General features: G+C 44.4%; 1 protein-coding gene across 5 annotated transcripts; it reads right to left on the bottom strand.

The window, feature by feature from the left end:
* Positions 1-7,360: 7,360 nt before the first annotated feature.
* LOC143315742 (voltage-dependent L-type calcium channel subunit beta-4-like) lies at positions 7,361-22,759 on the bottom strand. Of its 5 annotated transcripts, XM_076723101.1 has the most exons (14): positions 22,497-22,615; positions 21,269-21,352; positions 15,983-16,153; positions 15,730-15,852; positions 15,497-15,624; positions 13,859-13,935; positions 13,365-13,384; positions 12,150-12,230; positions 11,509-11,567; positions 10,983-11,092; positions 10,748-10,899; positions 9,724-9,819; positions 9,364-9,549; positions 7,361-9,056 (listed from the first exon to the last, which is right to left on the bottom strand). In XM_076723101.1, the coding sequence occupies exons 1-14, from the start codon at positions 22,557-22,559 to the stop codon at positions 8,793-8,795; spliced, it is 1,614 nt and encodes a 537-aa protein (XP_076579216.1). In that variant the 5' UTR covers positions 22,560-22,615; the 3' UTR covers positions 7,361-8,792. The 5 variants fall into 5 exon arrangements, with proteins under 5 accessions (XP_076579216.1, XP_076579218.1, XP_076579220.1 ...); XM_076723103.1 differs by lacking the exons at positions 21,269-21,352; positions 22,497-22,615 and adding an exon at positions 19,007-19,516; XM_076723105.1 differs by lacking the exons at positions 13,365-13,384; positions 13,859-13,935 and having other exon boundaries at positions 15,476-15,624; positions 22,497-22,759.
* Positions 22,760-23,628: the final 869 nt, after the last annotated feature.

Here is a 23,628-nt window from a genome sequence, read left to right as displayed (position 1 = left end):
ATTTGGGTCATGGTTCATAACCATTTTTCAAACTACACTTTTCTCAAGGTATAATTGTAAGGATTTAGTTATAAATATTCTGTGCTTTATATTTCCATTTCGAAAGTGGTATCCTTGTAATGTTCATTCCACAAACGCCAATATTGAGACTAATACGAGTCCAGGTTGTCCAAGTGTAAAGCTGTGTCCTGTGAAGCAGCAGCGCCCTCTGCTGTTTAAGAGAGGTGAAATAACTTGCAGCACCTGTGATTTACAGGTGGTTTCCCATCCCAGTGATTTATGTGGCCTGATGCGGAGTTACATGGTTCAATACTGCCACCTTGTGGCACTCGGGTGAAACACAAACAGGTTTGAAAATAAAAATATGTTCACATGTAGCTCGATTCTTTCTGATTTTTATCTTATTTTCATTCAGTAGCCTCCGTGTTTTTTATATTCCTAAGAAAAATTAAACAGAGGTTCTGTTTTCCATTAATATCAATGATTGTTAAAAATGACAATACAAGTAATTATGACTAAAACTGTATTTCTGTTCCTTTTCATGTAGCTAAAATGCCAAAATGGTCACACTTCATGTTATTTCTCAGTTCTGAATTCCTGTTCTGCCTTCATGTTGTGACATTGGTCAATAAAAAAGGAGAAATAAAAACAGTGAATCGGATCTTGAATGAGTGTTTGTGTCACCTGAATAATAATGTCTTACCCATGAGTGGTGACATCTGTGCACAGGCATCACCTTCAGCTGGGTCATGGTGTCAGCATGTGTCTCTGCATCCAGGACGGAGGCACATTTCCTCACAGTCCACCCCGACCTGTTCAAACTATTTGTTTTTAATCACACGACGGAGATCTCCCATCATACAGTATCACTTCATCTTGATTTTAAAAATCCTGTTTTCAAGCTTTTATTTGTTCAGTTCATGTATGAGCTTGTATTTGTAAAAGTCCTGCATTCAAAATTTGGCTTGAGTAAAAAAGTTTTAACATTAAAATATACTTACAACAATTATTATTATTATTATTATTATTATTATTATTATTATTATTATTATTATTATTATAATTTAAAAACCTATGCTAATGCTAACGCTCTCAGCTAGCACAACCTCTGAGCTTATTACCTTAAGCTTCCAGCGGCAGGTGTCCTCCCTAAAAAATATCTCCAAAGCTTTTTTTAACTTCCACCTTTGTTCAGTTACGTTTCTCTGTGTTAGAAAACCAAAGCGGCCACTCAAAACAGGGTTTTAATCCGTGTTTTCACCTGTTTTTCCAAGTTTGTTTCCTCCCGCGTCTCTACTCTCCTCCTCGAGATGCGGCACCAGACGCCAGGTAATGTCCTGACGTCACCCCGACATAACTGCCGCACGCGCGTGACCGAGTGAAAGAGATCATATGCCGGAAATGGATGATTTATGAAAACTGTTGGACTTTTGTGTGCGCGCAGCAGGTGTTTCTACACATCAGTGATGCCTGTGATCTTTGATTGGCTCATTAATTAAGCACCAATTATACATGATGACGCTCATTGGTGCTGCTCACCGACTGTAAGGTGCATTGATAGGTGTGTCCCAATTCAGGGGCTGCATCCTTCGGAGGACCCAGCCTACGCGGTCTCCGGAGGCTGGGTCCTTCGGAGGATCCTCCGTCGGCCGCATCAACTATCGTTAAATGGGACGGTCTAGCCTTCGGAGCATTTCGTGATTGCGTCACGACGTCATAACTTCTTCCCTCCTAACCCGGGAAAAACACACGTACGGGGTGCAGAGATGCGCCCGTACAGCTCCCATCGCTTGTAAGAGGCGCGAAATGTAGCCTATTATACAACTTACAAATTCACCTGATGTGAATATCTTCACAGCTTCGCGTCGGACGGTTCACGCCTCACGCGTCGTCCATTCATTTCTGATAATGGACACCTCGAAGGGCGTTATCCCGCTTTTACCATGGTCACTTACGAAAGAAATAATATTAAGTCAATTATTAATACGTTAATCTTGTTTTTTTTTTTTTACCGTTAAAATCGACTGAGTGGACTATTTAATATCGCTCGTTGTGACGCGTTGCCAAGGTAACCGCTCTGGCCACAGAACCTGCAGCTCGGTCGGCGCAACTGTTATATTAGACCTAATCAGAGGAGGGAAGTGACGTGATTGCTTAACGTTATGTTACGTGATACAAAGTATCGTTTCAGAGGGCAAGTGCACCTCTTACCACTTGTGTGTGTCCAGAGGATGATGCCAAATTTTGTTTCAAAGACTCAAAAGTCCACAGATAGTTTCCTAAATCATTTTTATTGCAAGAAATATTATCTACCATTCACTCTGATCATTGAATGTGGTTAAAGGAAACTATAAAAGCACTCATGTTGTCTACTGTCTTGCCGTTGTGATAAATAAACTGTGAAATAACGTATGTTCTGAGTTTCTGTTGCCACGGTTACCAACTAGCGTTTGAGCCAGCGCAAAAATTTAGAACAATCAGGCTATTTGACCGGAACTTTTTTATAGTTGTGCTACAACACTTTTTAACGGAGACCCTGCAGCCAATCACAATCGAGTATTCACCCAAAATAAGATATTAGTTGACATGCGAGCTTGTAACATTTGTAAGTGAAGAGTTTTAATAAGGCTAACAGTTAACTGAGCTCCTCATATCAACAGGTCGCCATTATTAAAAAAAACAATCGGTGCGCAAAGCATCTTGGGATATGGGAGGCCGTGAAGGATAGTAGCGACGCATCCTCCAAATACAGGGAAAAGGAGGACGCATTTGTCGGCTGCATTTGGAGGATCCTTCGAATTTGGACGAATTGGGACAGCCTTCGCGCAGCGTTATGACGTAATCGGCCTTCAAATCCATCCTCCGAAGGATGCAGCCCCTGAATTGGGACACAGCTTTTATTTCTTCAGTATAGTCTTCTTCTTGTTCTTGTTGTTGTTGTTGTTGTTGTTGTTGTTGTTGTTGTTCTTCTTCTTCTTCTTCTTCTTCTTCTGCACAGAGTGGAGCAGACAGAAGAAAAACAGTCATTCATGTCAGTAAAATCAGTGACATCCTGTTAACTGCACGAATCATTTTTTAATGTCTGCCGTCAATCACGATCCAAGACTGACACCTGCTGGACTTTTCCTATACTGCACACCTTAGTGACGACACTGCTTATAAAACAAAAAGGTGGGAAACATTTTAAAACTGTACCAAAATTGGATGGCTGCTGGTAGTAAAAGCAAGTCTGCTTGCACACAGAAGCTTATGGATACCTGCCTGCCCCTGTGTACCACCTGGAGGATCAGGACAGCCAATCAGAGGAAGTCAGAGCTTGTATACAGAGACAGCAATGGGATGGTAGTAAGTCTGACTTTGAGATGAGATTACGAGATTTTAAATGGTTTAACAGTTCAGAAATCAACACAGTATTTGTCTTCATAGGGACACCTCGTGTCTTCTGCCTGAACATCACGTTACCTAACATGAGACATGAGGTGTGTCGATGAAGTCTTTCAGTTATCGATATAAAATAAATATAAAATCCATAAATCCACCTATGAACACCAGAACTTGTCTGAGATAGTCGTCCAGCAGCACAGGTAGAAGTACCTGCTTTTCAACACTAGGTGTCAGGATTCACACAGGTTCAAGTTCAGAGTTTGGAAACTGAAAATTTCTTTGTTAAAAATTTAGAACTTGATCACAAATTGAGAATCGAGGCATCAAAAACCGAAATGCAGGTGAATCTCTGCGAAGCCTTTCGAGTTTCGGTGGCACACATTCGTTTCATTGAAGAGATACTGCAGACAACTTCAGAACGATTCTTTTATTTTGAAAAAGAAATGTTTTAAGTCACTTGTAGCTTTGCCTTAAACACAATCACCTCCAATTTCATGTTTTTTTTTCTCTTCAACTCCTTTTTATAAATTAGAATGGTATATTATGCATGCAATACCGCAGTAACTGCTTAGGTTTTCATCTTCCACAGAAAAAATAAATAAAAAATAAAATGGAAACACAAAAAATCCCTTAAAAGTCCAGATGAAGCTGCTTGGAAAAGGGTGGTTGGAGAAGCCACAGCATGAAGCGATGTACACAGTTTGCGGTTGCATAGTACAGTACATGAAGTTCCTCATTTTAAAACAGCATGCCGTTTGTATTGCACATTACTGAAACTTTGTATACTGGACCTTGCTGTTGTTCCAAGTGTCCCACATGGGTTGTCGTCTCATTTTAGCACAAGTATACAGCAAATAGCATCTCTCAAAGACATTATGTACATTTATTTGTTATAAAAATAATCGCCAGCAAATATTCATCTATTACTTTTCTACTGGAATAAATATTTGTTCTTTTGCTTCTTTTGTTTGTTTTTTTTTCCTCTTTTGTTTTACCAAAGAAAGTCCTCCCTATAAGTTCTGACTTTTGTGGTCACCTTGAGATTTAATTAGTGAAAAACAAAATTAGTAATGAGTTTCATCTTGAGACGGAGGTTTGGCCGCGGGTCAAAGGTCAGACTGAAGTAAAAGAACGCCGGGATGGGCAGTTTTTTGAGGTCTGTGAGCGAGTGTGGCTTCATTTTTGCTCTGATCTAATTCCACAACTCAAAAGGGCAAACATCTCCCGTCATTTGAGATGGTGGGACGCTGGTCTGCAAATCCCCTCTGATTGTCTCAAGCAGCCCAGCTCAACATTGGTTGGTTTGATCTTGAATGGAAAATGGCTCCCTGTTCAATCAACCAATGGGATTCATGCTATGGGGCAGAATGAGACAGAGATGCGTGCCTGTAAACAGTAGCTTTATGCACTTCAGCGCTTCTTCTTTGTTCATTTGCAGCCTTTGATGTTTCAGTCCGTTAACAGTGTACAACAAGGAGACTGACAGGGAATGTGGGCAAAGAAATCCACAAATCATCTGTGCCCTTGAACTAGATTCACATTGTAGGAACAGTTGCTGAAAACCCACCTTCGTTTTTTTTTGCTTATTCTTTTGTGCTATACAAGTTCAAAACGACCTTCATCCAGATCTATACAAAGTGATCTATTGAGAGAAACTAGCCTACACCTTATTTTGTTTTTTTAAATCAATAAATTAAGAGCTGCTTTGCATCATGGGAAAACATGTGCTCAGTGCTGTCAGGTCAGGCTTTAGGCCGCTGTCCGCAGGAGTGTGGCGTTCGACCACCTCTCCATTGGAAGTTGCTTTAATTAGGCCTCGCAAATCAGGTCCCTTCAAGACGTTTTCAAACTGTGTCAAGCTCTAAAAATCTTATCTAGGACAGAATTTATGTCTACTCCGTGAAAATTCAAGTTAGAAAGCGTGACGGTGGAAGATGATGCACTTTGAAAACCCCAGGTACATTCAAACTGGACGACTCTGCACCTGTGGGAGTCACGGTTCTAGTTTTTTAATCGCAAATGTACAACTGATTTAAAGAGTCCCTACACCCAGATTAATAATCCCACCTGTGCTGTCAGACCACCACCGCCGGCTGAGGTCAAACATGTAACAAAGCACACCTGATCACACCAGACTGAGGCTACATCCACACAAACACTTCTTCATGTTGAGAGCAACGAGGTCAGCAACACCTGTGATCAGTTACCGTGTCAATTAACTGCTGATAATCAAGACTGTTGATGTTTGTTTTCTTCTGGAAAAGGGGTCATGTGACGGGGCTGTGACCAATCGAGGAGGGACGTGTCGCGACCCAATCAGAAACGAGTGCGGCTGTCCGCGTCATCGTTTCCTCCCGTCCACACTAAAACGTAATCCCTGAGTTTTCAAACAAAAACGGGGTCGGCAGCGTTCTCACAAGGTTCCCTTACGGGTTCTAAAGCGCAGGATTCGTGTGGATGTTGGGCGTTTTAAAAGAACAACCTATCCGTGTGGATGTGGCCTGTGAGTCTGGGTGAACAGTCGTGACAGCGGTCAGTTTTCCTCCACACGAGGTGCAGCGTGGAAACACACTGTGAGCAAGTTTCTACTGATTTATGACCCCAAAAGCAGCAGCTCCCAACTTATTTTTGTTCTTTTTAAAGCAAGTTTTGATGAATAGGTCGGTTATTCAAATCTTAAACACGTAGATAACACTCTGTATAGATCCAAAGATTAAAAAAAAATCACTACATTTAAGGGAACGGATCCTCTACTGAGCCAGATTCTTGTGAGGCACCAAGCTGATCTGGTGCTGCAGCGGTCAGTGCTGTACAAAACGGGCTCTGAAGGATAAAAGCAGCTTCAACGTTTCTCTAAACATGCTAAAGAAAACTCCTCTGACAGCTCTGTTATACTGTACATATCTGATATCAGAGAGCAAACAGGAAAACAGTCCTTTGATAGTACATTTCCCTGGCAGTGTGTTTTTGGAGGAAGGAGATAATATCAATAATTACTAGGAAATAAAATGATCAATTGAAGGAATTAATAAAACATCAAATAAATGTGGAAATAACAGATGAGCTGAATAATGTGGCATTAACTTATTACCCAGGTTTGAGAGTTATTTCCCTGCTTTTGCATATTATACACGTATTTGTCCATTTACTTTGACTAATTTATTGGTCGATCCATTAATTCTCAGTCTTCTATCAGTTCATTTATGTCTGTTTTTTTGTGGATTATGAAATTTAGTGAGTCAGTGAGAGCGGTTTGGTTATCGTCACGCTCCACGCCGTCCTTCGTCTCCTCTCTGAAGTGCAGCGAGGACAAAACAAAGACACACTGCCAGAGAACGCGTCGATCAGACGACACACACTGAGCTTAGTTTTCATCACTCCTCAAAGCTCAATCCTCGGGAAGACACGAGCAGCCGAAAAGGTCCATCGCTGTATTATCTCTTTTCTTATTTAATGTTCTATTTACTCTAATGTAAAAAAAGAAAACAGTTTAAAGCCTGTTTAGGCTGCTCCGGCTTGCAATTGGCCAGCTAGAACTGTTTGTTATCTGGAGATGAGAAGAGTCCTAATCGTAACTTCATTTGATATCTTAAAAAATAAGATATGTACAGTACACTATGACAGTGATCACAAGCCTTAAGAACATCATTAGTGACCATGGCAGCCGTTTCCACACAAAGCACCATGTGGGTTCAACCTGTTTGTGAGGGCTGGGGCTTCATCACTGTTTGACAGCGACACGCTCTAACTCATAATTCTGAATTAATAGAAGCTGTTATTGTTATAGTGGCTCCACTTTTGAGTCATGCAATCCACTGAACCTCTTTAAAACCTTCAGAATGACACGAGCCAACGCTTTCTGGAAGGCTTTTCAGCGCATCGAGCTACAAAACTCCAGAGACGGCGTTCATCTGCAGTGTGGGCGATCTTTTTCTTTTCTCTTTTTAAGTCTTTTTTATTTTATTTTATTTTTTTTGGAGTAAGGTGCCCTATACTTCGACAAACATCAACTTCATTACAGTAGGGTTCTATGTTACGTTTAGAGGGAGCATGCTCTGCAGTCAGGACAACATGCCAGCTACACAGAGAATGAACATGATGCAACCGATTCTGCCATGTCACATTTTTAATGCTTTAATCCCCGAACGCCACAGACGGAAAAATTCGATGGCCACGAATCAATCGCGAGACTTAACCGACATCTGTACTTCTGGTTTTACGTCGTACAACTTTGATTTCAATGCTAATAAATGCAAAACAACCTGTAGCTTCAGCAGCAGATGCTCTTTCAGGTCTATCGCCCTGAAAAGCTGATGTCAATCCTAATCTTCACGCTGGCTGGATCAAAAAAAACTGCTCCAAAGTGTCCTCCCAGCATCGCTTTGATGCTGGTCCACATCTCAACAACATCAAATGGCACCTCAAGTATATTTTGCTATTGTATTTCACTACCCTATCTGACAGACTGTCACTGCTATTGCCTCCTCTACCTCTCTAAATACTAGCTGTTAAGAGCAGAAGCAGTCTTGCCTTCTCCTACAGTGTAAGTGAGCTCTGATCCCAGCATCATCAGAATCTGCTCCGCTGATGACGGTGAGGGTCTTCACCCAAATGAAATCCTAAAGCTATGCTACAGAAAAGCTGGCCTTGCTCAAAGTGACTTTCAAATAGCAAAATAGTTTGGGAATGTGAAGCACCAGTTTTCAAAACTAGCAGCCATACATCGTCTGCACACCCCCACAAACCCACCACCTCCCGCCGATCCACGCAGTCAGGTGATTTAGAAATCGGACCTCCATATCTACACCTCATCACTGGAGGATCCAGAATGATAGGTACAAAATATCAATGAAGTGAATGCGGAGGTTGATCATCTAACAGCATGCAATAAGCTAAATGGTGAGAGGATTTATACACGGCCCAGGGTCGGGGTCAGCAGCCTTCAACAGTTTGTGTGCAGTGGACTTCCCTCTGGCCTGGTGCGATGTCCCAGGCACTTAGAAGCCCACGCACCACCTCCATCTGACCACTACCCATAATTAGCTTGCTGACACAGGCAACAAGCAGTCCGCGCTGCACGTCTGCCGAGCTTTGTCTTATTACAATCCCAAAAGGTCCCAGAAACATAAATTTAAGGAATTCGTTTGAGAGGATTGGTGAATATTGGCATCCTGAACCTCGTGACTACTCGCGCTGTTGATTGACAAGGGATGCCCTGGCAGCTTGATTAAAAACAAACACCTGAACACGATTTTGTTGGACTTTTAAAGAGAAAAACAGCCAGGAAGACGAAACAAATTAACGCCAACCAAAAAAAAGGTACAATTTGGGACCATCTTGGCTCTGTTGCAGCGTTTATTTTGGGTGGAATCTGGGCCATTTGGGCCCTGGCGGCAACAGAAGTGGACTCAGAGCCGGTGCCGGGAGTCATGGCTGTAGCTGCCCGGTGAACTGCGATTGCGATGTGGCTTGTATGCATCCTGATAGGGGTCCTGGTAGTCCTGGTACGGGTCCTGCTGCTCTCGGCTATGCTGTGAGCCAGAAGACATGCGGTTGCGTCCCTTGTGTGCCCGTTCGTTGTGGTAATTTTCGTCTGATGTCATCAGGTTACGTCGCTCGTTTGGGGTAGAATGGTCTCCGGTGTGGTTGCTCTGTCGCATTCTTTGGCTCTGCTAAACACATGAACATACCGAGGACACACGTAAGACAACACGGACAGACAACCAGGACTGGACATCAATGCTTAATACTCAGCAAATCTTACCTGCACATCACATCATCCTTTTCCACTAACTGAGGCAAAATCAACTGGTTTTATTTGCCCAGTTTAAATTACACATACTGTAATATTTCCCTAAATGCAGAACCATTCCTTTAAGAGTAAAACCGGATTTATGAAGAGACTGTAACTGTCTCTCTTCCCGTTATTATCTCCTCAATGACTTCCCACAAGGGATCCTGGGACTGGTGGACGTGTACCTGCAGTCCAGAGATGGTGGTGGGGTAAGGGGTGAGGGTGGTGGGGCCCAGGTTGCGTCCCAGCAGGGGGTTCAGGGGAGTCGCCATCGAGGTGTGGGTTGCTTTCCAGTAGGCCTCGAGGTACTCGGCGAGATGCTCACAGGCGTCCTCCAGCTGGTTCTCGTCCAGGATGATGTCAAACATTTCCTGTGGGCAGCAGATGGTCGGAGGGAGAAAAGGAAGTAAGATGCTCACGATGAACACGAGACAAATGATCTCACGCGTTGTAGAGGAACATCCCATTCAAACCTCAAACACATGGTGTCAAAACCAAAATAAGATTCTCATTTGAGACACCAGTATATAAGGACGGCCACTTACTGGAGGACACTGGGCCAATTTGTCAGCTGCCACAAGTTGCACATTCAGGTGTTTGCTCTGGGACTTCCCTCTGGACTTCACCAGCCTCTGCAGAACCTGGATGACAGGGTAGGAAAGTACATGATGCTCCAGTTACACTGAAGCAAAGGTTTCCAGCTCTGGGTGCACTCGTTTCAGGTCACTCTGCGCCCTCCTCATCACATGATGAGTGCCAAAATGAAGTGATGAAGAGTGGCACAGAACAACTGAGGATATTACTGTGTGTGCACATATTTAATAGTGCTTGTCAGAGGTTATGCATGTTGTGTGCACTGGGTAAACAAGTATTCGTGAAAGCCGACATGCTTCTTGAGAGAAAAAACAAGTTTCGGCTGTTTCTTTTTTGTAGGTTTGCAGGTTAAATTCTGAATCTAGTGTTTGTTGTGGACTGGTCGTACCGGTCTACCACTGAGGACACTGAGCTCACATCTGGGACTTTTCCCTCATCAGCTGTAGCAAAGCGAGCAGTCTGCATGCTAGGAGGGTGCAGTGTCAAACAAGTGTGAAAACCCCTCGACCGGGATGTGTGACTGCCTCCCAGACAGCTAGTCTGCTCATGGCTGCAGACCCAGTGTAGAGAGAAGAAGTGCAGCAGACCTACTCTTCCATGCAAAGGTGCCATGTGCAGATGACTTGGTGCTGAAGCTTCTCCCGACTCCACACGCTCATTTCAAAAGCCTTGCATGTTACTGTGCTTGTGCTTGGCTGCTACACCAGTGGTGGGTAAATATCAACCTTGCGTAGAGAGCGTTACCTTTAACATGTCAAGAAGTTCTTGTTGTTTGTCTCCACCAAATGAATGTCTGTGTGGGACAGTAGCAGGACTTAAATTCTCTATGCTGAGTTTTGTTTTGTCCAGGAGTTTGTGTGGGGAAACACTTAAAAACTAAATAAAACTGGCTTTTGCTCGTATTTAGCATCAAAGAAACAGATTAGTTTGAGTTGTGTTTTTCATGTTGGGCTGCGTCCTCCCAGCGTTCAATACCTTTGGCGAGGAGACTTTAACATGAACGATGATGGGGGCCAGGGACGTCTTGAGGAGCTGGGCTGGGTGGTTGATGGTGTCAGCGTCCAGCACCACCAGCTGCAGGGAGCGGGCCAACTCAAAGATCCTCTCAATCTCACTTTGCACCTCAGCTGATGAGATGAAAGACAATTCAAAGAGATGAAACAAACTCAGACATTTGCAATCCTGCATTTGCAAGCAGTTATGTTCTCACCTAAGCTGGAGCGAGTGTTGGACCTTTCGATGATGGCCCTCTTACTGGGGTTGTTGAGAACAGACCTCTTGGCTAACGATATATCTGCCGTGACTCGAGTGATGGATATCCTGTAAAATGAATTCACATAGAGACAAAATCCACGATATGATCAAAATACGTCAAAACTCTCAGCCATGCACGCTGCCAAGGGGTTCAGGGTGAGGCGAGGGGTGTTCACCTGGCTGCAATATGCAATCTCACCACTAAACGCCTGTAAATCTGACACGCTGGACCTAGAAAAATGGGAATTTTTGCACATTCCTCTCAGGCTGCTTCACTAATCTCACTTGAGTCACTTTTTTTGGCTGCAATCAAAAGAAGATGCTGGAATATTTTTTGCATTGTAAGGAGCGCTAAGAGTAATTTAAACTCGCTAACATGCAGTGCTGAGATTCATCATTTGGACAACTTTAGTCAAAATCCAGCGGTGGTCAAAATACGACATGTGCCAAACTACCAAAGGCACAGGACACATTTGTCTTACCTGCCATCAAACCTGTGCTTGAGGAAGTCAAACAGTGCTTTCTGCATCATGTCTGTCACCTGCATACAAAAACAGAGGGATGAAAAATGTAGTTCAGGCTCAAACCTCATCAGTTTTTGGTGGTCTTTCTTTAACTGTTCGTACTATTACAGTGTATTTTAAATTGTGCAGAGTGGACACATTGAATTAACTTCACTCCAGTGCAAATTTAAAAGCTTGCTGTGCTGCCTGCAGCTCTTCGTCTCTTCATCTGTGCACATCATGACAATCATAGTAGTGCATCTTAATATTCGGTGCATTCCAGTAAATTTAGAAGCCGTGACGAAAGCAGACAGTTTCAGGAGAAGACTCTTCACAGAAAAGCCCAAATCGGCCAATTGCGCAACATATTTTCATCTGACCTCTCAGTCTCCTCGTTAGTCTGGCTGCAATCTGCATGTTACGTGGGCGATGACACGCTGACGATTAGCTGTGCCAACAGCGAGCTACTTTTTAGGGGACTGATGGAAAGACGTACAAGACTCATCTCCTCTATGTCATTTTTTGCACTGGTACAGATCACATGGGGTGGGTGTCACTGCAAGGACAAAAGTTAGAGGATATTTTGATTTTCTTTCCAGCCGTAAGGACCTGGAGCTCACCTCGTAACCCTTGAGCGAGGGTCCTACGAGCACTACAGGCCTCATGGAGGGAACCACATCATAAGGGGGGATGTGCTCCGTCTGTTAACACAAACATTTAATTAGTGGCAGTTGGCTCATCACAAACAAGACAATTACAGCAATTGGCTGTAATGGGCTGCTGAGTCAGCTGACCTTGAATTACAATCAGATGTGTTAAATGGTCTATTGCCACGTTGACGCATGTAGCAAATGATAATGTAACGTGAGCACAAAATGGGAACAAATAAAGCACTGCTGTAATTATTTCCAGCAAAATGTCAGAACATTCTGACTGAGAGGTTACATTTTCTTGATAATGTCACACATTAACATGTTATGTTTCCAACTGTTATACAATCACTGTTCAATCAATACATTTTCAACATGTTTACTACATGTTATCTCTTAAATTCTCTATCATTTGCTACATGGATGGATGGATGGATGAGGCTGCGCTGATGTTGTCTAACAGTCACAGAACTACACTGTAACCAGTTAACACGATAATACCAAGTACCACAATAAGAAAAAGCACCACAACACTCCACCATGCCAAAGTGGTAGTACTACGTGTATTCTACAGAGCAACATGGCTACCTGTGAAATGTAACTATGACTGGATACTTAATGATAAAGATGCTAAAATCATAATGTTGAATACCACTAAAATACTTTAATTTTTCCAGTGTTCATAATATTCAGTCAGAAATATTCAGGTTTTGAATTTTTCACCTTGAATTAGAGCAGTTTTACTCTTCTTCTGTATTTCAAAGGAATAGCTGAACGTTCAGGGAAACCTGCTTATTCTCAGGCTTGCTGTTTCTCCCTGTTTCCAGTCTTTATGCTAAGCTAAGCTAACAAGCTGCTGGCTGTAACTTCAGACCTAACTGCTTGTAACCTCTACAGTTTGTCTGAAAACTATCAAAAACACCATCTACTATGGTGAATGTCTGAAACAAGTTGTAAAATACCCCAAACCTTTCATGTGTAAGGGAAGTTGTACTTTGGCATCACAGAAATGGTGATGATTGGGCAGCGAATACTTCAGGAGGGCTGAAGTATTACGTGCCCCAGAGGTGATATGAGGTTGTGACGTCCTGTCAAGCGCCGCTAGCTCCTGTCATTTCATGATGGCAGCAACAAGAGTCTAGTCTAGTGGATGGTAAATGAGTGGGTTTACCGTCACCAACTTACCACTTTCTGTTTCTGCTTTCCTGTAGGAGGGGAGAGAAGACAGTGACAGTGTCGTCAGCAGCTGCTGCTACGGGAGGAATCGCCATAATATCTCATTCAAACATGCTTCACATGAGCAACTTTCCATAAAAATCCTTAGCAAATGAAACCTATCAAGGATTAACCGGCATGATAAACATAGAAGAAGTGTTTCTATTGTCCTAAGGTTATATTCACAAAGTCACATGAGTGCAGTTCAGGGGGGTTCATAGTCTTGTCGTTGGGTTCACACTGTGGTAAGCCCCAGTCTCAGAGCGCCTGCAGTCCTCAACTGGAGGAAGAGGAGGATCATGGGAAAATGTACCAACAACTCTACGCAGTGAACTTATGCTCTATGCAGAGACATGGGAAGGCTTTAGAGTCTTATTCTCTCTATGTCGTTGCGATTCTGGAAGCTCGGCTCTAAGCTGGCAGCTGGCTACTAACGGCCCTCTCCCCCTGTCCGATATTCTCACCTGCCGAGGATATGAGGGGTCGGATTGAGGCAGATACCTCATCCTCTACACTGGAAGAAGAGTTCCCTCCAGACTTACTGGAAAAGACAAGAGGGGATAAAGAAAGACAGAACACACCTTGGTATTAATGTGGAAAATGACCAAAAAAAAGCAAAAAATAAATAAATTACCAAAGCTTATAATGAGTATTCACTGCAGAGGAAAGGTGCAAAACACGGGAGAAAACATTGATTAATAACACGGTGCTTTTGGGCTGCAGGGCTTAATAGATCACAAAAAAGTCGAAAAAACATGGTCAGCTATCAACTGCAAAATGTTAGCATCTAATTCAGTGTGGTTATATTTCTTTTTTGGTGGTTCTTCCACTCCACACGTTGTAAGGTTGTCAACACAGGCAGGAGAGGCTGCAAACCCACTGATGTCAGCGCTTCACGGCCAGAAGAGCAAAGATTTTCTGTTACATGCACAGTAAAACATATGAAGACTTTCAGTTTGGAAGGAAAGTCTTCGCCTTTTGTCATTATATGTGCACAAAGTATTGGGAAGCATCCATCCTGCTAGTCCAGATCAACACCATTGGTCAGCAAAATCTAAAAGGCAGCCAATCACAATCTTTCATTCTCAGGTGTCCAGTTTAAAGGCTCGACCGTACTGGCTGCATTTGGTTGATTTTCTCTTCTTTCATGGCTAATTTCACACAATTTTCCTGAATATGAGACTTTCCAACATCTCTGGAAGGCAGCACAGTTCACACAGGGCAAATATTTTCCAGTTCCTGTGAAAACGTCGTCCTGGTTGACGGGATTCAAACATCTCTCCGCGTCTGCGAGGCTCGGTGACAAAAAGCCACAGAAGCCAAGCTAGTAAGTGAAGCACCGAAGCACTCCAGTCGAGTAAGATTAGTATTAAACTCATCATTAAAGCTCGAGGAAGCGCATGTGAGTTACTGTACAAACTCTGGCTGACAGAACCTTCAACACACATTACACACACAGGAGAAGTAGGAGGTTGATGGGACCGCTAATTACAGCTATTGAAACTGTTTCACTGGCACAGTCGACATGAGTTCAAGTGACGGAGTAAATAGTCATGAGTCATGAGCAGACCTGGGTCAAAGCAGAATTCAGAATCTGGGATCTTATTGGCCTTTTACCGAGGAGTGAGCGGACACGATCAGTGCCACTGCGTGTGATTAAATCATGTCATTGTCCATATCAGTCTCACCCACGTTTGCTCAGGAGCCGTGTGGACAGACACCAACCGTGTCTTCGACGACATAACAATGCTTCTGCAGTGTTTGCTCTTCCTCGAAATGTGTAAAAATGTGAATCCGACAAACGAACACAATTTGGGTGCAGGGCAGAAGCTCGTCAGCAGACTGCAGGAGCTCGTCTTACACAAAATCAGAGCCATGATAAACGGTAAATGATATAATAATCCTTCCCATTATCGTCCAAAGGGCTTCTCGCAGGCGTCTCCACGCTGCCAGAAGTCATTCCTAGCACTGCTGACTTTTTGCTAGCTTGTTTGTTGCGTTCAAAACTGTCAAATTTAAAGAAACTGAGTCTCACAAATACCAAATGTGTAACATGAACTGCTCATTTTACAGTGAGATGCGAGTGTTTCTCTGTTACTTACCCTTGGACTCGTCCTCTCTTTTGCTCCTGCTGGAGCCGGATGTTCTCGAGCTTCAGAGGGCTGGGGATGAAGCCGATCTCACAGCCCTCTTTCACTAACCGACCGATCCACCAGTCATTGTTGAACTTCTGGTGACGGTCAGGTAAAAAGGAGGAACATTTTTTGGATTAAAAAACACGCACAGAGCAGCCTATACGGTGGGCGTCATGCTCAGTGGAAAAGGACACACGTACCTCTTTTATGTGGAGGAAATCCTTGGCGTCAAAGGAGATCGCCGTGGCTGGAACTGGAACATCCTCATCCAGCGCGCCACAGTAGCTGACATTGGTCCTTACAGCAAATGCCACAGGTTTAGTCTGGAAAAAGGAAACCACACCTGATTCAAATCGGCCGATCCTCGTTCATTTTCCAGACTTTAAGGGCTGTGAAAACTTTAACTCCAGTGAGGCAGCAGCAGTACTCGTCTGCACAGTACATGTTGGCTACCTTGGCTCTCTCCAGTTGAATGGCGGCCTGCTGCTCCCTCTCCTGACGGCTCTGTCCCGGTCCTTGGCTCTGGCTTGGGCTCTGGCTCTGGACCTGGGCCTGCACCTCCCGCTCCTCCTCCAGAGAGACATCTGAGTCTGATGGTCTGCTAGTATATGAATCAGCTGAGCCCTGCAAACAGAAATCACACAGCAGGTTAGTGGAACCGTACAGCTAATGCTCAGATTCAGCCAGGAACACGCTGCGATCTGCTTCTTCTTGGTAGTATAATCAGTCTTATGGGGGGTGTTGGGAGCATTTGGTCACCACCAAAGTCTCAAAAAAATGGGAAGCTGTGGACAGACGCATCTGAACGAGCTGAAGAGACTCACGTGATGACACTGGACATGTTAGAAAAGAAGGACGTGCTGCAGCTTCATCCCAGTGTCAGCCAAAGGATCAGCACTGCAAATCACAATGAGGTCCACTTAAGGAAGAACTTCTTTATGGGACCAAGTTTTGGGGTTTATATCAACTTGCGCTGGGAGTGCCAAGTCCAGAGTGGTGGCTTGGCACTGTGAACACAGAACAGGTGAAATGGATGATGCAGAAAAGAGCAGACTGCCAGGAGCATCTCAGACAAAGTGGAGTTTCCACTCTTGTGCTGTCAGCAGTTTGTATGACCACACAGACAATCTCACACTTCCAGACAATGCTGGCTCGTGACGAGTTTGATCCCTGCTCCGAAAGAGAGGCAGATGGGATTTTCATCAACAACGCCAACGTCCTGGGTAGTAAACAACTGAAGTTCAGTAAGTTGAAATGATGAGATAGTACACCAAAGTTATGAGAATTATGAGAAACAAAGATGTTACTGAGTGTCTCATTGGCTCCACAGTGTAACCCACATCCCTCACTGTCAGGCTTTCTTTGGGAACCTCTAATAACCGCCATACTTCTCAATTAAAAGTGCATTGAAAAATTATACGATATGAGGTTTTTCTATGGCGAAACACAATATTTCGGTGTCCCCTGATCACAGACACAGCTTTAAAAGCCAGGCGGTTGACCGTGTCTGTGACGCCTGACAGCCATTCAAGAGCAGGATGAATCATTAGCAGGAAGATTCAACACCAAAAAAGACAAAGAGCGAGAGGCTTTTTCCGCGTAATGAGATGGAAGCGCCCGGCAGTTCAGCTCCTTTCAAGCCAGTAACCAAAGAAAACTAAACCGAGTGACGACCGCGGTCCGATGTCACTTTAAGGAAAGTCAGATGAGATAAAGGGCACAAACAAGTCAATGACTGTAAAATAAATGGTTCCCACTCAGTGACACATCTCTGCATTGACACGACACCGTTTTGCCCATTAAGAGGTCACAGAGGCGCCCACAGTGTCAGGGACTTTTATCGCCTCGGTGTCTGGAGACTCGCTGGACTTGCAGCTCTTCATCCGCAGAATTCCAGTAACGCAACATTTTTTGCTGGGACATGACTGGACCAAGCGCTTCCTTCTGCTGTGTTAATCTAAACAATCAGCCACTAATGATGATTCAATTAAGGAAGCCCATTAGCCTCGAGTAGATCAATCAAGCTCGTAGTCACAGCTAAGCACTTTTTGTTTTTTACACGCCAGCAGCAGCGGCGGCAGCAGGGCCTGACTTCAGCACACTCCTCGTCTGGATTGTGTGCATTCAATCACAAAGTGACCCTTAAATGGTTTCTTCACGGGGTTTGTACAATTTCCAAGAATGAACAGATTACAGACGCACAGATAAATCACTTTAACGGGGGAAAAAAAGTCAAATGTTTCTGCAGGAAACGTTCATGATTTCATCAGCTGTTTAAATTAAAGGGCATTCCACCAATTTTACACAAGATCAGTGTCCTGTCACGAGAAGCCCGACTCTGTGAGCGCTGCCTTATTATGGGATTATGTTCAAGAATCACACATGAGTCCAAGGAAATAACCCTGATGATGTCATAGTGATGTCATCAAGGTTATCTAAGCCTGAGCCTGAGAAATGCTGCGTTACAAACTGGGGGTGTGGAAAACATGACGATGATTTACCAGGCAGGGTGGGTCTGACGGAAAATCATACTGAGGTGCATTATGGGAATTTTAGGATCCAGTGTTTTTTAGAGTTTAACCCGTAGTAGGGACTACAAGTGAGGACACCCTGGCCTCGTAAAAACAGAACAAGTGTGGACTCCAGTTACCCTACAAAAGTTGATTTTTTTTTCCGAGGCCACTTCGCCTCCATGTCTAAAAATCCTCAATCCAGCACTGATAAATCATCATTTCACGCATCTATACGGAAGGTTTGCTCTGTAGCATCCCAGCCATTATCCAATGGAGTAGCTTCAGCATGTGACTCATCAACATCAGAATCCACTTAATGACATCACGACGCATGTCTCTCCGAGCCTCGGCGGGGTCTGTACGACACGCAGCCACGGGCTCGCACGACAGAGGCGGCTGCAGATTTTTTTAAGAGCGATAAATGCAGAAATGTGACACATGGTAATTCATCATTCGAGTGTGGCCGCGTAATGGGCCTTAGGGGAGAAATGGGTAATTAACATCCTTCCATCTCCCTCCTTGAATCACGGCTCGGTCCGTCTCTGGGAGTGTGATGAAAACTAGACGGCTCCTCCTGGCTCCGCTGTCCTGACGTCCATTCTCAGGTTTACGGGCAGATATCAGCCTCGTACAAAACCACACATCACGCGCACATACACACACACACACACAGATATTTCTATATATATAACTGTGTGAATGTCACACGTCACATGCCATCTGCCTAATGTGCACCCCCGCTTCACACACACACACACACCAACACCCACCCACCCAACCCCCTTCCAGTCAAGCAGAGCCCACGATCACGCTACAGTGTACCGTTGGCTAACCCATCAAAGGCCTCGTGTGTGTGTGTGCGTGTGTGTGTGTGTGTGTGTGTGCACAAAGCTGAGCTACTTCCATCAATAAACACACACGAGACAGCGCAAAGGCAGATTCACACACGCATCCAAATACTCACCGCCTCCGAGTCTTCAAATCCATGCAGGTACAAATTGTCATACATGGAGGTTTGATATTCCAACGAGCGCCTCTAGAAGAATGAGGGGGAAAAAATGAGAGTGGAGGCGGAGGCGGAAGGAGGGGGCACCACAGAGAAAAAAAAAAGGATGGATGGGGGGATGACGACAATCCCCTCTCTCCACAGCAGAGGTTTTTTTTTTTTTTTTTTTTTTTTTTAAATCTCCCCTCCCGTTGGATCACGCCCGGACCTCCGGAGGCCTGTCGCTTGATGGTTGCAGCTTCTCCCTGATCCCACGGTGCTGCTGGCTAGCTCACATTATAGGATGGAGAGGTTCTCCCTGGAGGTAGCCCAATCCTGGCATTTCATTTCATCAGGCGCACACACACACACACACACACACACACCCACAGAGACACACACATATACATATACACAACGAGGAGCAGAGGAGGCGGCGGCAGCAGCAGCAGAGCAGTGGATCCTTCCTCAATATCCAAGCCTGATGACAGAGCCAATGTGCAAGGAGCTGATTGGCTGGCTGACTGTCCACTCAGCTTCGATGAGCGCTCTCCTTGATTTTTTTTTTTTTTTTTGTTAGTGCGGGGAGGCAGCGGGGATCGGGGGAGGGGGATGGAGGAGTAAAGAAGAGGGGGGGGGGGGGGGGCAGCATCCTTCATTTCCCCGTTTCCTCTCATTCTGCTTATTTATTCTCCACAGGGAGCAGAAAATACTGTGCCTTCAATCTGCTTCTCGCGGCACAGGGAGGTCTAATGAATTCACACACTGTGGACATGTTTTTAAAAATGGCTGCTTGTTTCAACCTGAATATCAAACCATGAGCGACACAGCTGCACTCTTAAAAGAAAAGTGAATAAAAACAGGCATCACGTGCTCTGGCAGTGACGCTTTAGGGGTCATCGCCAGGATTTAAGAAACGGTGTCTGAAGTCCTGGATTTCATTAGTTCAATTAACTGTTCAGTTTAATTTTCTGTAATTAAAGCTCACAGCCAGGACTGAAATTCTGGTGGAGACTTGCTGAATCCTTCATCGTGCTGGGTGTCGAACCTCTGAAGAGGGTTGAAAATCAGCTGTTGAATGGTCTGATTCTGAGGCTTTTTTATCAATTCTTTAACCACATATTTCCTAATTTAGAGCAGAAGATGTTCCTAATTTTAGGCCAAATTCTATCAAGACAAACACTGATTGTACTTTGTTAAATGAAGAAAAGGTTCAAATATGTGTAAATTCCCCCAAATCAGTATTAAATAGGCACCAATACGGATCTGTTTTTTTGTTTTCTTAAAATCTGTTGTGGAGGGTAATAGATTTCTTCATGGGGACCGATAATAACTTCTGTAAATTTAAGACATGATGGTGAAAATAATGGTGTCATATCTCACATGATAAGCAGCCAGGACACTTTTGGCTCGACCTCAGCAGCACAAACCAGAACGCCGACAGCAGAAAACAACACAAAGGCTGTAACGCAATCAGCAGTGAGCGCTCGTCCAGAGACCCAGCTCAGAGTCTGACTCAATGACACCCCTGTGGGTTTACAAGTACAGCTGCAAACACCAGGCAGCCACTGACAGGATATCTGCTGCAGACCACCCTGAGACCCCCTAATATCCATCAGGACCTGCTTAACTGGGGGGGGGGGGGGGGCTGATACTTACAGTCTCATCCTTGATTTATTAAAAAATACTAAAAAGCCACGGCTGAACCTCTGACACATGCTCCACTGCTCGCTACACTCTTCGCTGTAGCTACTAGCTGCCATTGGCTAGTTAGCTCAGTTAGCCGTGCAGCTCGTGAGAAGCTGACTGCAGTCTGGCCCGTCTGAGAGTTTGGAGCACCGGGGGACCAGCAGCCTCCCGGTGAACACAGCCTCTGAGACCGACACGGGCCAGTTTGATGACAGGGAAAAGTGTGCCGAGGTGATTTACTACGGCTCCGAACAGGACTGTGACTCCAGGGACGAGGAGGACGTATCAGCCCTGCACGGCAGCGTCACCTCCCAGATGAAACTCTACTCTTGGACTAACTCCTCCTGAGGTACTTGTGGTATTATGAGACAGGACAGGCATCTTTCTTGAGTATTTAAGACCCTTGTTACCATTTCAGTGGAAAACCAGGTGATGCAACATGTCCTAATCCTGAAAGTGAAGCCATGAATGCATCAACTGGAACAAACACTCAGTCACTGATGTCTATTTTACACGCCATACCTTTCTTTTTTTTTTTTTGCATTTCAGTACCTGTCTGAGGATGAAGCTGGTGGAGGTGGTGCTGCCATCAGACCTCTTCAGCCGGCTCCTCCTGGAATAAGTCCCTCGATTCACCTGTATGGGAAATTATAAGAGCGAAGCATTCAACAAAGCCACGTGAAGCCAGTGTCCAACGCACGGTGACACACATGCACGGACATTTGGCAGAATGACTTTAATTGTTCTGATTTCAACAGGACAATAAGGTTTAGCAGCTAACCACATGTAAGCACGGCTGCCTCAGTGCCCAGAAGGCACACGTGACACGACCGAGTCGGCCTTTTACTGTATGTTTCTGCATTACATGTTTGCTTGCCTACTTTCTCCTCACTGCCTGACTTTCTCTCTTTCTTTTCCTCTTCCAAACAGTCCAAATATACCCGCAGAGTTCATCTCCAGGGAGCTAAGTTAATTATCTGCCAGTGATTTGCCCCATTTCTGTTCAAGTCTCCAAAGTTAATGACAATGTCACCGTTAAAAAGTCAGAACCTACTTCCCTGAATTCATAAAACAGGGCCATTAATCTGGGTCACCATCTCTCTTCTCTCTCTGCTTCTCAATTCAAGCCAAGAGCCACGAGCCAGGAAGGATAAAAGTTAGCAAAGTCTATGAATACCCTGCTATTAATATCAGCCTGTAGCCTCCAGTGATCGATCAAGTAGAGGAAAAATGAGTTTTCATCAGTTATCTAGCACATTGTCTTCTCTTTAAACACACACGGGACCTCTGGTAAACTAAACTGTGATTAAAGATAATCAAAAAACCTCAGAAAACACAGTTACAGCAGGATTTTAAAGCATGAAGTAGACAGTTTAGATGAATACAAACGCGTGTGCTCATTTTAGTCCTCGAGAATAGGGCTGAATAACCATAAAAACCTGCATTAATCCCAAAATAAGACATTTCTATACACTGCAGTATAAATACTTTACATAAAAAAATGAATATAGTTTCAGAAATGTATGTGTGAAGGCAGTAAATACACTACAGCAGTACTGAGAAGTCATCTCAGTACAGTGGACTTCTGTTGTTGAATATAAGTAAACTTGTTGTCTTTTAAGTAATTATATGTCATTACTTTAACATGTACACATATACACATGTAACCTGTGCCAAATACCCGGGTACACGCTCTCCACTGAAGCTTTGAAGTATTTCCTCGCAGTCGACATGAAAGGAAACATTCAGAAACAAAGTAAAAACCCTCGACATGTCTCACCTGGAAGATGGGCGCCTGGATGCCCTCGCCAATCTTGTTCCGTATGTAAATGTGTCGGGACATCTCGGCCAGGACATCGGTCCAGAGGGCTGGCTGCTCCGGTCCAGCCCAGCGGAGGGGTGGCGGGTTCCGCGCTGCGTGCTCCAGCTTCACGCCACACAGCAGCACATGAGCGCTCGCGAGCCGCTGCTTTCTGGACTGTCCGCCCCGAGACAGGTGATCCGCTTGTTCCTGCTGCGCGCGCTGGGAGGCTCGTCATGCACACTGCCGCCGCTCGCGCCACTCAAAAGCAGCCGCGGCCGCGTGATGGACGGAACTATTTTAGAAACCGGGAGGGGGGGAGGGAACCTTAAATTAGCCCGAGGAGGAGGAGAAGTGTCCTGAAGAGGCACAGGGTAATTGTTGCAGACGTGGCGAGGAGCTATTTTAGCATCACAGAGTAATTAATGAGACACATTTAGGCCGAAATTTATTCTGAAGAAAGACAGAAGTTAAGATGTGTTCCCGAAGTTTTTGGCTTGTTTAAGATGAAGTTGCAGAAAAGGTATCTGATTCATCTTTAGAGGCCTGGGGAGGAAAAGAAAAAAAGCAAAGATGAGAGGACTTTTTCAAAAAGCTGTGCGTCTTTTTTTGTATTTTTAGCTTGTGTTCTGTTGTGCCAGATGATCGCCTCATTGATCTTGGGACCCCCAGTTTGGGAACCAAGTCTGCTGGTCCCAGTGAAACGATAACTCCTGCAGGGAGCAGCATTGTTCACGCAACTCTTAATCATCCTCTATGACTCATTTTGTGTGTATTTTTGTCTGTTTTATTTTGGCCAAAGTCCCAGAGCACCACAGGAAATGCTGGGCCCCCTGAAAACAGCTCACCTGAAACCAAAATCTCTAATTCCTGTCTTGATGTTGTGCACCCCTGCAGCGGTGCATCATGTTTTATAGCAGATGAAGGCAAACAGGTCATGCATGTTTTGAGCTCCTGCCACAGATTATCTATAGAAACCTTTCCCTTGTGAAAGCCACTGAACATCTTTCTTTATGTAGTCCATGGATTGTGGATCTCTGTCATTCAGATGATGTTTCACCCTCACCAGGATATTTATCATTATTTATTTTCCTTCCATATGCACAGTTTC

Source organism: Chaetodon auriga, chromosome 23, assembly GCF_051107435.1.
Source record: "Chaetodon auriga isolate fChaAug3 chromosome 23, fChaAug3.hap1, whole genome shotgun sequence".
Classification (NCBI taxonomy): domain Eukaryota; kingdom Metazoa; phylum Chordata; class Actinopteri; order Chaetodontiformes; family Chaetodontidae; genus Chaetodon; species Chaetodon auriga.
The sequence above is the reverse complement of the archived record's forward strand: the minus strand, read 5'-3'. Positions and strand labels throughout refer to the sequence as shown.

Coding starts and splice junctions, on each gene's coding strand:
- LOC143315742 (XM_076723101.1), bottom strand. CDS start 22,559: ATGTCCCGACACATTTACATACGGAACAAGATTGGCGAGGGCATCCAG. Junction 15,853..15,982: donor TTCAACTGGAGAGAGCCAAG/GTAGCCAACATG, acceptor TCCTTTTTCCAG/ACTAAACCTGTGGCATTTGC. Junction 13,936..15,496: donor AAGAGAGGACGAGTCCAAGG/GTAAGTAACAGA, acceptor TGTCTTTTCCAG/TAAGTCTGGAGGGAACTCTT.